At 47.1% G+C, this 13,053-nt stretch overlaps 1 protein-coding gene across 1 annotated transcript; it reads right to left on the minus strand.

Annotated features, from left to right (window-relative positions):
* Nucleotides 1–389: 389 nt before the first annotated feature.
* GUITHDRAFT_102137 (hypothetical protein) lies at nt 390–12,316 on the minus strand (the record flags this gene model as incomplete). Its single annotated transcript, XM_005839158.1, has 10 exons — nt 390–5,023; nt 5,187–10,342; nt 10,395–10,954; nt 11,007–11,381; nt 11,488–11,608; nt 11,662–11,804; nt 12,018–12,036; nt 12,075–12,115; nt 12,165–12,215; nt 12,263–12,316. The coding sequence occupies 10 exons, from the start codon at nt 12,314–12,316 to the stop codon at nt 390–392; spliced, it is 11,154 nt and encodes a 3,717-aa protein (XP_005839215.1).
* Between the last annotated feature and the right edge of the window lie 737 nt (nt 12,317–13,053).

A 13,053-nucleotide genomic window follows, 5' to 3' on the forward strand; every position in this document is an offset into this window, starting at 1 on the left:
TCCTCCCTCCTCCCTCATCACTACTCCTCCCTAATCCTCCCGTCTCTCCTCCCTCCTCCTTCCTTCCTCCTCCTGCCTGCTCCCCTCCTCCCTCCTCACTGCGCCTCGCTCCTCCCCTAGTCGCTCGTCTCTACATCATTCGTGAAGCAAGTCAAAGATTGATCGAGGTAGGGACAACGAGAGGGAATTGGAGGATGAACGGCGTTGGAAGTGTATGAGTAAAGAGAAGTGAAAAGAGCATAAAGAGGCGATGCGAGGGAGGAGATGTACTCAATGCGAGGGAGGAGATGTACTTAATATCTTCCTTTCCCTCTCAACGCAGGTCTCGTCTCTGACCAGGAGCATGCATCTAGTCGACCAATACTTTACTACATCACATCTGCATCACATCAATAGGCAAGGGCCAAGAACAAGGCGACTCCTCGCTTGATCCAGTGCTGAGGCTTCAGCTTGGTAGGCACCTCGAAGGTGACCACGAAGTTGGTGGAATGTCCCGTCGTTGACAGCACGCCTTTCCTCGTCAAGATCTTGTAGCAGGGGCACATGAGGGTCGTGGCAGGGTCTTTGGGGGGTCTGTTCTGCACGGGAGCCAACCACACAGGCACGTAGGGAGTGAAGAGCTCCTTGGGTCGAGACTCGATGAGCGAGTGCTCCTCCACGCTCCACCTGGCTCCTTCCAGGAACAGCCCCCACACGATGGCGCCATCCTCGATCGGCTCCTTGATCTCCGTATGGTCCACGTCCTGGTTGCGGAACTCGAAGCTGATGGTGTCGATGCCGATCTGCTTCTTCCTCGCGAAGTTCTGCTGGACTCCCGTCAGGAACGCCTGGGGGAAGAAGAAACCAGAAATCCAGAAGGTGACAGGCAAGCCATGATCGATCCAGTGCTGGATGAACTCAGTGCGACGAAGAAGGTCGTCTACCCACAGCACCAGAGGCTTCAAGCTCGGGTACGCCTTGCTCTCCCACATGGCCGGCACCTGATTGTTGAAGAGGCTGTTCGCCAATGAGTCGAGCTCGGCCGACATGACCACCATGCCCTTCAACGCAGCTCGCACGTCCTTGAGGGTTTGCTTCATCACCACGAGGAGCTTGTTGTATCGGATGCACTCCTGCTGGATGACGGTGTTGAGCGACTGCTCGTACTTCACCGGGTACTTCTTCTGGATGTCGATGAGCAGCCAGGGCTCCGGCAGCCGCTTCAGGATGCTCTCAGCCGTGTGGTCGATCACCTCCTCGCGGTTCATCCCTCCTCCTCCTGATACTCTGGGCTGGAGAGAAAGGATGGTCTCGAAGAGCTCCTTCACTTCGTTCTGAGCGCAAGTGATGTCTGCGTTCTCATGCAGCCCAAAGGCCTCAGGGTTGGCTTGCAGAGGCCAGGAGCGCAAGAACTCCATGTATTCCTCGTGGGTAGTAGCATGCGGCTGGATGTAGTTGATGTCGGATGAGTACTTGTACCCCTCCTCCATGGCTTCAGGGCAGACGTACTCTACGAGGAGAGTGTTCATACACCTCCGATCCCAGTCATCGGTGATCCTCCCGCCGTAGTTGACGTCGCCCGAGAGCTCCCGGATGACTTTGAAGGGGACAAAGTCGTACTTGTCGAGGAACGTCCGCAGCTGAGTGATGCAACAATCTCTGTCGCTGTTGCTGAAGTCGTAGGAGATGTTCCACCCCAACGGCCCGAACTTTCGCCTCTCTTGCATGATAGCATGGAACCAGCAGAGCGAAAAGATCATCTTCTTGAAAGCGTCAACCTGCTTGCACTCTTGGAAGTACTCGTCGCTGAAGTCCTTGAACGACCCGATCACATTGGCCTTGAGTCCCTTCGGAGGCTCTAGAGTCATCTTGACCGCGTTCTGCAGCACAGCGACAGGGAAGTGAGGGCTGGGCATGGCAGTCAACCACAGGCGGAAGTCGGGGTGAAGCTCGGAGCCGTCGAAGGCGTCTATGATGGCCTCCATCCTTGGCATCCAGCTCACTGCCAGGTGGCAGTTCTGCAGGAGCAGCCAGGATCCGAGCTTCCCGCACTGGGAGAGTTTCCTCTCAGCGATGGGGCCCTGTCCCTGTCCCAGAGAGATGGAGTCTAGCCTCTCTGACATACCCCTCTCTTCCGCAAACGAGATCCACGACATGGTCGGGTCAGCCCCGGAGGACAGGATGAAGATCAAGGGGCAAGTAGGGGAAGAGTCCTCGAAGGCAAGGGGGAGGTTGAACGAGGGCGGCTCGATGTACTTGGGCTCCATCTCGTTGGCTACGAATGTCATGATCCCCTCCTGGACCTTGTCCTGTCTGAGGGAACGAAGGACCAGCAGCTTCTGGAACGGAAACAAGAGGTCGTTCCACTTGCCAGGCAGCTGGTCTTTGTAACAGGTGTTGCTGTCGAAGTATCGCCTCCAGTCTTCAATGTTGTCCGTGATATCTTGATCTAGACCCTGAAAGGTCTCTAGCTTTGACAAGTCTGATATGTCCAACCAGCTGCTTTCGACCAGCCACTCCTTGGCTGGGTTAGGCAAGTGGGTCTCGTTGTTGGTTGCGCCAGCCAGGAGAAATCTCCACTCCGCCGGGTCGATCTTGTTCTCTCCCATCATCAGTTTGATGCATAGCGTGAAGGAAAACAGGAGCTTGCTCCTTTCAAAGAGCCCCCGGCAGATGTTGACGTACAGGGAGTAGGTGAAGTACTCGTTGATGTTGGACGACCTTTGCTCCACGTCGTCGGACGCCCCAGAGTTTTCAAGGCCCATCTCGAACAACCCGAGGAACCACTGCAGAGAGTACTGGTACATAGTGTCCACCAGCGCCAGGTCTGACACGCAGAAGAACATCAGTGAGCTCTTGAAGGCGATCGGTCTGTAGGTCTCGCGCGTCTCGTCGATCTCCTTCTCGGTCTTCTCTGCCTCGGACACTTTGATCTTGATCTCATCGGAGGTTATCTTGGCCTCTGAGAGCACCGTTATCAGGCTCTCGTCTGCGAGAATGTCTCCATCGGAGTCTGCGAGCAGTTTCAAGATCTTGTCCTCGAGCTCTTTCTGAGTCTTCCTCATGTTCGCCATAGATACCACGAGCTGGTTCTTCTGTTCTTGCAAGTCAGGCCTCTCTTTCCCGACGACTATCCCTAGAATCTGGTCTTCCAATCCATTCTGATTCACTGTAAAGTTCAAGAGTGTGATCTTCACGCAAGTCTCTGGGTTGTAATGAGGGTTAGGAAGTTTGCTTGTGATGAAGAAGTTGAAGTCTGGATGATATGCAATGGTCTCATCGCCGATCTTGATCATTTCTGTACCACCCTGCTTGAAGATCTGCTTCAACAACACAGGCTCTAGAGCTGGATCGAGCTCCTCCCCGACATTCTCCAGCAGAACAGGTTTTCCGAACCTCACAGCGTTCACAAGCGAACGCAAGTACTCTTTATCCGACAGTTTGATGACTTCGAGTCCGTTCTCCTTCTGCATGTTCTTGATCCACTTGTTCGCCTGCCCCTGCGGATCGATCATCAGGCACCACCTCATCGACTTGCTCAATATGATGGCATTCTCAATAGACAGCGAGTCCGTGGGCAGCCCAGAGATCGTCCATGACCGGATCTGCACAGGGTTTGACAAGGTCTTCATCACTCCCGCTCCTTCAGTGAAGGGAATGTCATAATCCTTCAGCTTGTTCCTCCAGTCCGACTCCTGATCCTCACGGTACGACGCGGTGAATGCTCCGAGATAAGCGATCCCTCCTGAGGCAACGATGCAATCGCCGATCACATTGATCAGAGAACCTTCTATCTGCTTCACAGTCTCCTGCCATCGTACCTTCTCCCCTCCAAGGCCTCCGAGAAGGCGATCTGCGCGGTCAAGCTTGACCTTGCAATCCTCCGCCTTGGCGGCTAACTCGCTCTTCTTTGCGACCGCAGCCTCGAAGTCTGCTTCCAGGCGTTGTAGACCGTCCGTGATCTCCTTCAGCTGACTTTGCAGGACAGCCAGGTTCGATTCAACCTCTTGCAACTCCTTCTCAGCTTTGGCCAGTGCGATTCTCTTCGGCTCTACATCCAGGGCCACGTAGTGATACGTATGCATGGCACGCGTCCACTGGCACATGGCTGTACATGCTTTTGAGACGGACTCAATCTTGGCGGGCAGGAAGTCTGGGTTGTCGATATACTTTTGGATGCTCTTGATCACTTTGTCAGGAATGTGATCCTTGTCATAATCGAACATCCTGTCTAGAAGACCCTTTGCATCTCCTAAGAGTTTCTTCCCAGGAATCCAGAAATCATCCACTTTCTTTCCGGCTTCACCAACTTTCGTCGGAGCAATCTGAAACATGATGCACAAACTTTCAATGACAAGTTTGACAAGAGCGGGAGGGTGACTGTATTTCGCCACTTCTCCAATGTCCGACATTTTGAGATTTTTCAGGCATGCCACTGCCTCATCTAAGGCAGGCAAGGCTTCAGCGAGTCCAGCTTCAGCTGAGTCCTTGATCTCCTTGCACTCTGTTGCTTTCTTCGACGCGGCCTCCTCTTCCACTTCAACCACTGCCTTCTTCTCACTGGCCATCTGCTTGTCGGCTTCAATCTTCTTCATCAATTCTTCCACTTCTATGGCTGTCTTCTCCAGGACCGGCTGCAAGTCAATCAACTCAATCTTCATGACTGCTACATCCTTCTCCGTCGAGTCCAGTTTGTCCAATCCCACAGACAGCCTCTTCTTGGAGACCGAGAGTTCATTCCTCTTCTCAGATAGCACATGCTTGAAGATATTTAGAAGTTCCAGGTAGCTGGTCGGGGTCACATAGTTGTGCCTTCGCATCTCTAACGCGTAGCGGATCGATGTATGTTCAACGCCCTGGTGGATGTCGCGGCAGAGCGATACGATACCATTCTTGGTTTTATCCTCTGAGAAGTTGATGCCTGCGAAGGCTTCTTCAGCCACACCACGTAAGGCCTCTGCAGGCCATTCCATGAACCAGTCGATGGTACAACATGTCACTAAACTCGGGAAATTTCGAAGTCGAGTACGAAATGCATTCCCGACTGGAGAAAATGCAAGAACAACATGCAAAAAAGACTGCACCCGAGCAAGAAATCGTTCATGAATATTTGTTTGTGAGTGGGATTCCTTCTGCTTGACAGATTGGACGAATAGCTTGGGATATCATATCCGTGTCTGATAAATCCCAGATATTCGGGACCTCACCAGAATTCAAGATTCCGTTAATGTCTTCGAGAAATGATTCCATAGCAATCTGAGAGTCCGTGAAGAGAAACACGGTTGGCTTGCCATCTTTTCCCGCCTGTAAGAGCACCTTCTTGATATCATCCTTCCACTCATTCCTGCCATAACCCTTTGAGATTTCTATCTGCATACAGCTCATCTGCGCGATGAATGCTGCTACCCTCGTAAGGCTCTGGCGTCCACTACCACCAACTCCAAGAAGAAGAGCATTCCCTTTGGGTTGTCTCAAGATTCGACTGATTCGACAGACATGGTCTATCGCGTCAAGGAACATGACCAGGTTCATCGGCTTGTTCGTCTGAGCATTGTAATCTTCCAGGAAGCTTTCAATTGTCTTTCTGAGCTTCACCTGGTCTTCGACTTCTGCATATGAGTTGGCTTGAGAGCTCATGAAGTCGTTGAAGAAGATTCTGTCAGTCTTCACAAGATCACCCCATGGCTTTTGGAAATGTGCAGAAGTCAAGGAGATTAAGGCCCTGTCAAACCACTCTCGATCCTGTTGATCCGTAAGTCTGTCCCTGAAGATCCTGGTACACTCGTGGGCCCACAATCGAATGAAAACATCAGAGTCTTCTGCCAACTTCTTGGAGTCCGCCATCATGATCCCTTGAAAAATTCTTGCAAAATCACGCAAGTTGAAGGTGTAATGTGATTTTGAGGGCGTTGGCAAGAGCTCTGCCAAGGCTTTGTGGTACAATTCTAACGATGCATCACAAATTGGATCCACTAACGACAGCATTGAGGCAGGAAAGAAGTTTTCGAGATGGGTGCTCAAAATTTTTCCGAAGATGATCTTCATACTTTTGTCACTGAATTCCGGGAAGGCCAGATGGGTGAAGTGCCGTAGGAAACGATTGGTGACTGGTTGACGTCCACCTCCTGGGGGTCCCATAGCGCCAACAAACATGACATCTATGATGGAGTTGAATTGATGTGTCTTCCTGTCATACCAGCCGCCATGGTCCATCCATTGTCTGAGAATTTCGATTGGAGGCTGAGCAAAGTACACTTCTCTTTGAGGCATGTTGAGATCGTCAACGAAGATGATGTATTTCTTGCCAGCCGGGGGCCCGTAAACTCCTTTTCTTCTCTTGTCCATTTTTGAGTCTATAATGTCTTGTGTTTGATTCGCGCTGGTCTGGGCTGAGAACATCAGGAAGACCGGATTGTACACCGAAGAATCCATATCGTTCATAAGCTTTTGCTTGATGGTCACTGTCTTTCCTGTTCCTGTGGGACCCACACACAAGACGTGCTTGAGCTGAGTGCAAATGTGGTCTATCATAAAAGAAGAGCTTATTGATTCTTTGGTAGGAACCAGCAGATCTGAAAAAGGCTTGCGAGGATCAATCTTGACTGGAGGAACAGTTTCCATCCAGCCCTGCCACTTTCCCTCTTCAACATTAAAAATGTAATCGAACACAGAACCTTTCTGTGGCAAAGTTTTCTTCATTCGGATCCAATCATTGAACTTGTTCCTGCTTTTATCATCACATGATCCTGCGATCCCCCACGTCAAAGAGAAAAGAAAGATCGGTTCAATGTTGTTTTTGAAATTTTCCACCTTCTCTTTTTCTACTGTCTCTCCTTCCCGTACTCTGTAGTCTTTCAGAAACCCGTCGATAATGTTCAACACACTTCTCCAACGATTCGGCTCAACGGTTCTGACATATTCACTCAACTCACGGTAGTGAAAGTCCAACGCGTCGTCAAGCAACTGATCGAACAGTTTCTTGAAGTCCTTCCCATAGCGACTCAGGTCGTGCGGCAACGTCTGCAGCCAAGAGGCTACCATCGCTTGCGTACCGACGGTAGCACTCGGGTCCAAGTAAATGATTCCCACCCTGCTGACAGTTGCTGGAGACGCAACCGCCAGGTCCTCCACCTCAAAGATCATCCTCATCCAGTTTGTCATTGTGATGATTTCCCCGCTGACAAGACACAACTTCTTGTTCTCGTCCAATACAGTGTTCATGCTTTCTATCCAGAGCGCGTCTACTGGACCATCAAAGATGACCCACTTTTGTCGTTCACTTACGTCATACACTGCGTCACGAAATAACTTGCAAAGGACACCATCCTCCCATTCATGGGTGGCTTCATCAAAGCTGCCGTACAGCTGTCCCATCGTTATCGATTTTGGATTCATGACAAGTTGCCGAACTTCATAATATTCATCGCTTTCCTTCTTCAAGGTTGTGAGAGTTTTTGCAAGCATATTTTTACAACAGGTTTTTCCACCCCCAGCTGGACCCACCGTCATGAGTCCATGTCTAAGCACGGTAACATCATATATCTGAATCGCTTTCTCCAGAAACATGTCAACACACTGCAATCCGAGACTTGCGGTGATTTCTTTCATCTTCTTCATGAGGCTTCCGTAGTCAGGATCAGGAAGTTTTACCCCAGGAAAGAGATCTGAAATGATACCGCTGAATAGAACGATATCGTCTGATAAGAACTTGGGAAGATTAGAGTCCTTAAGTGCACGAAGCATCAAGATCGCCTCATCAAAATCTGGATTCATTCGCTTGTTGTTTCCTGCTGCAGATATCACAGTATTCACCGCTCGCATACCGAAGTCATAATGATCTTGAGATGACAACTGCTCGGAAGAAAGTTTGAAACAGTTCACCATTTTTTCTGCCAGCTCTCTCGGATTTTCAAAACCGAAGGAAAAAAGCCTTATTTCTCCTATCAGTGCATAGTTGGGAACCATGCAAGCAACGGGCCGAAATAGAATTTTCAAATTATCTGGTAATTCAGTCCTGCCAGCGTACCCAGGATTCATCGTAATGAAAGAAGCATTTTCTGGGTTTAGCGATATTTCCACTCCTTCAAACACGAATCTCTCCAATTTGTTCACGATGGCTTGATTTATCGTCAGAAGCTGTTGAGCAATCACGGACAAGACTTCAATATTGATCCTGTTGAATTCGTCAAAACATGCCCACGCTCCGCTCATCGCTAGCCCTTTGAAGAACTTTCCCACCATAATGTAGTCCATGCCTTCTTGGCAGTTGAAGACAATGCACTGTTTTGCCATGGCTTTTGCAAGATCTTTCGTCGTTTCTGTTTTCCCTGTACCTGCTGGGCCTGCCGGAGCTCCTCCAAGCGCCATACCCAACGCGCCGGTCAGAGTCAAATATATTCGATCCGTCAGAGGAGTCACGACCAATCTCATTGAATTGCCCAGGTATTCGCATCCATACCGAAATGAGTTTTCAACTTGCATGAGGAACAAGCATTCACTCCCAGAGAATGCTTGGTCACTTGTTTTCCAGTAATATCGCAGCTGCGCCACCCATTCAAAATCAGATGCTTGTTTCACACCTGCCAAGCTCAATTTTTCCACAACATCACGCCCGTGAACGTCCAATGTGACAAGAGCTCCCAAAGATACTCGTTGCAAGCTGGTCAAAGGCAATCTGACAAGCGTTGTGATGTCAAGCAGTTGTTCATGGCATTTCTTGTGGTATCCTTTCAGGTCATCGTTCTCGATTGCTTCACCTGTCTCTTTGCTCCAGTACGCCTGGTCTACTCCAAGAATCACTTGACCTGGCCATTCAAGCACCCATTGCTTGCGATCTGTCTCCAAATAACTTTTCATAGATTTAGCCATATGAGTGTTGACAGACATTCTCATCATTCTTTCTACATCGGTCAACCAGAACTCCACATTGCCCTCTGGATAAACAGTCGAGTCCCATACAACTTTTTCACCTTCGCCTGAGAACATACATGACATTGCAAGATCGTCTTCGAACTCAACTCTGTGGATAGCTTCAAAACATTTCCGAAGATGAGGTTGAACTGCCTTGGGGTCTTTTGTTTGGGACAAAATTTCGAGAAGTTCTTCGTTTGAGAGGAAATAAAATCTAGCGAACGATTGTCGCTTTGATTCGAGATAGTCGCTCAACCCTTTCTGTACTTGTTCCAAAGTGCTATACGCTTGACTGAAAATGGAAAGAAGATCTTCCGTATCGGAAAACTGAAGACAATTCGGCGACTCGTGAGCCATACCTAAATACTTGCGCCAAAGTCGATCACATGTCCGAAATTTTTGCCCTTCAGTTGGCAGCTGTTTCATGATGTCGTCAGAACTGAAGATTGGTTCTAAATACATCCAGTTTCTCTGGCAATTCAACCATTGCTCAATGATTTCAGAAATATTGTTCAATCTCTTAGCCCATGACTCGAGCTTCTCTGCATGTGGCTTGTTGAAAGGAGAAAAACTCATAGCTTGAGTCATGACTATGTGATCATCCAACACTTGCTGGATATCATCGGCCCCTTTCAGAACGTAGGTTCCAGTCTCGCGATATGACACAATTTCAAACTCCATTGTGCTCCACTCGTTCATCATCTTCTCCAAAGCAGATTCGATTGCAAATTCCTTGGATGCAGAATCAGAGACTTTCACAAGGCTTTCTTCATGTTCAAAGAGCTTCATTTCGACCAGGTCCTTAAGCGACTTAAGGTTTTTGTCTGTATGAATCTCATATCCAAGCTCAGAAGACATCAGGTCCCAGTGACGATCCCGCAAACCAGGGTTTCTCAGAGCAGTAATGGTAGGCATCAATGGCTTGAATTCTTCGATTTCTTTCCATAATTTTTGCGCTGCTTGCTGGCAAGGTGGAACTTCTTCGAATGACTTGATAGCTTTGTAAAGGTTCCGAGAGGCTTCAGTGATATCTTTTTCCATGCCTTCTGGATCGAGATTTGTGAAGGAATCTGACATCCAAGCCTGCTGCCATTTTCTCCAATCGTCACCAGAAATCCACAACTGGGCGTAAGGCTCAAAGGATTTTGAAATCCTTGATAAACGATCATAATTTGTTTGGTTGACTCCAAACAGATTTTCTCTGGATTGGTACAACTTAACCCTTTCGGAAAACGACTTCAACAAAGCCGACTTTTCTCTGATTTCTTGTCCAATGACTTCAATTTCATCCAAGTTACTATATTGATGGAATTCATCGACAGCTTTGTCAATTTCATCCAGTTCCTTTTCGAAAGCATCTTGCTCAGTCTTCATTTCATTGGCTAGAGCAGCACGATCTTTTTGGATTTGAAGTGTCAACTCGTTCACTCTTTCATCGATCCGTTTGGGACATCTAATAAAAAGATGTTATAAGGCCAAACCACAAGTGCATGAAATCAACTCACCCATAAGCATTCCATTTGTCTGAAAATTGCTCATCAGTAAGCTGGAAATTGAATCGGTCTAAAAATTCGAATTGCGAAAGCATTTCTTCGAGAACTTCATGGGCTTGGTTCGTTTCCTTAGGTATTTCTTTGATATACTCTTCCAAGTCGACAATGTCTTCGATCGTCTTATAGGGGATTTGGAGCCTTTGGTAGACCTCGGAATATTTTTCATTGACAATCTTGCTTTTTGATGCTGCCTTCTCTGCACTGAGAGACATGATCATTCGGATCAAAGTGTCACATTTTTGAGACAAAAATTTGTTCACGGACTCTAGCTTGATATGAAACATTCCTGCCGTGATGAATGTTGGGATTTCATCAACAATTCTCTGTTTTTCTCGTAATCTCTCCTCAATCTCTTTCTCATCTTCAATGAGCGAGGTCTCCTTTTCCTCGTATGATCTTACATATTCGGTTAAATCCATGTTCATGAACTCCAAAAAATCATCATATTGACGAATGTAATCTTTTAGATGATTGCATGCTTTCTTCATGTCTTCAAGAATGTCTTTTCGGATCTGAAAACCATCAGAGTAAGTAAAGAATCGGTGATTTCTCTATCGGACTCACAGATTTGGCGAAATCAGAGTCTGGAGTAACAACTTTCAAAAATTTTGGCTTACCCATAAACATTTTTTTCAGAATTCCTGTTTCTATCAGAGGTATATCTTGAAGCGTCTCGATTGCATCATCAAAAATTTTGACAGGATCATTAATGAATGTGTCGATTGGCACCGAGAAGTCAAATGCTCCATCTTGGGGACAGAGTTCAAGTGAGAACAAAGGAATTCTTTCCTTGATAGCTGAGTTGAATGGATGGACATAGGTTGACCTGACGTCCTTGGTACCGTGAATCTCAACATCATATGAAGCGGCTATCTTGAGGAAGCGAGAATATTCTTTGCAAGATTCTTCAATAAGTTGACATGAAAAGTCTTCCATCATCTGCAAACAAACTTGGTCAGTGTGTTCTTCTCTGTTGTGATGACCAATGATGTACATATTTGATCGTAGTGACGAACGATTTCAACTTCGACTTCTCATACGACACTTTATCATTGATCTCAAGGGACAATTCGTTGTCAGTAGCCAGTGAATCCAAATTGTCTTTCACTCCGTTGCGGATGGCATCAATCCAAGACCTTTTTAGGATATGAATTGAACCCTTCAACCTTGAAAAGTAAGTAAGACTTGAAAGATAAATGTTGATATTCAGAGCTCTTACTGGTCAGCTTGAAGTTGTCTGAAGTGCTCAGCATCTGTTGTGGATAAGAGGTCCACTTGAAAGAGTTTGGTTCCCATAATCTTGTAGCTTTCCTTTTGGACAGACTGCAAAGCAAGAACTGCTTGCGGTTGACCAAGAAAGGTCTACAAAAGGCATTAGGGTTCAACAGAGCTGTGTTGGACCAAAAAGGAACCTTCTGTTTGAACGTGGATACTGTGGCTGAATAGTTATAACTTGGAACGTGGACCGTTGCTAGATATGGGGCAGTAGGTTTAGCATGTCGTTTTGGAAGCTTTAAGCTTTTAAACCTACGATGACCTTCGGTGAATTTGGTTGCACGAGAGATGCTTACTTACTCTTCTGATATCGAAGGATCTGACAATGCAAAATCAAACACAATCTTGTTTAGACACCGGTTGTAATCCAGCATGATCTCTTCAGTCAAGTTTTCAAACTGTTAAGTCAACCATTAGCCTGCGTCAAAAGCACAATATTTTGTGTACCTTATTAGTGCCTTTCAATGAGAGCAACTTGTTTGAGCTTAGCACTGAGACCTGCAAAGTATGATTTGAATAGGAGGAAACCTTGAGAAGAAACATACATTAATACGCTTCAAGCTCTCATCTCCAAGATTGGCATTGCCATCGATAGGCATGTTGTCAATAAATATGTTATACCTCTTCCAAGAAGAAGTCACTTCTAAAATTTACATCTAGCAGTATCTTACAAGATATGATTCTGCCATTCTTTTTTCTTGGATGCAGACAATCATCCTATTTAGAAAGCAGTGTACGTCTTCATTGAGAAAGAAGACAAATATCCTGATTTCTTCATTGTGATGAAGAGATTCGATTCACACTTAATTGACCTGTCAACATATTCCTTCACTTGGTCTTCGTCCCATTTGACGCTGATGGTACGAGCCTGGTGGAAATATAATCAGACTTTGATGCATGGGTGCACTCTTGACCTTTCTTGACGCAATACTGCAATTTCGCCAACTCGGCGCTCCTATGCTGAAACGCAGTGCAATGGCTTCTATACCGTAATTCTTGCTCTGCCATCGAACATTGGATGTTTGGATGTTTGCATATTGACAGCAAGAAGTACATCAGAATCGTCATCTTCAGGAATTGCATTCAAGTGCTCGTCCTCACTCAGAGGCTGTTGGTCAAAGAAAGGTAGAGGGAGGCCTGTTGCAATGTTGTAACTCTACTGAAAACTGATTTCTCTCATCAACAAAACACAGCGGAGATAACAAACCTGTAATCTTTTTCTTTTCAAAGATCTCCTTCCTCAGGACCTCATTGGTCAAGGCTAAATCCTCCATCATACGCATCTGCTCCCATCGCAGCTTCGCTTCGCCGTTCTTCTGCCGCATGGTGTCCAGGG

This window comes from Guillardia theta (genome assembly GCF_000315625.1).
Source record: "Guillardia theta CCMP2712 unplaced genomic scaffold GUITHscaffold_9, whole genome shotgun sequence".
NCBI classification, from domain to species: Eukaryota; class Cryptophyceae; order Pyrenomonadales; family Geminigeraceae; genus Guillardia; species Guillardia theta.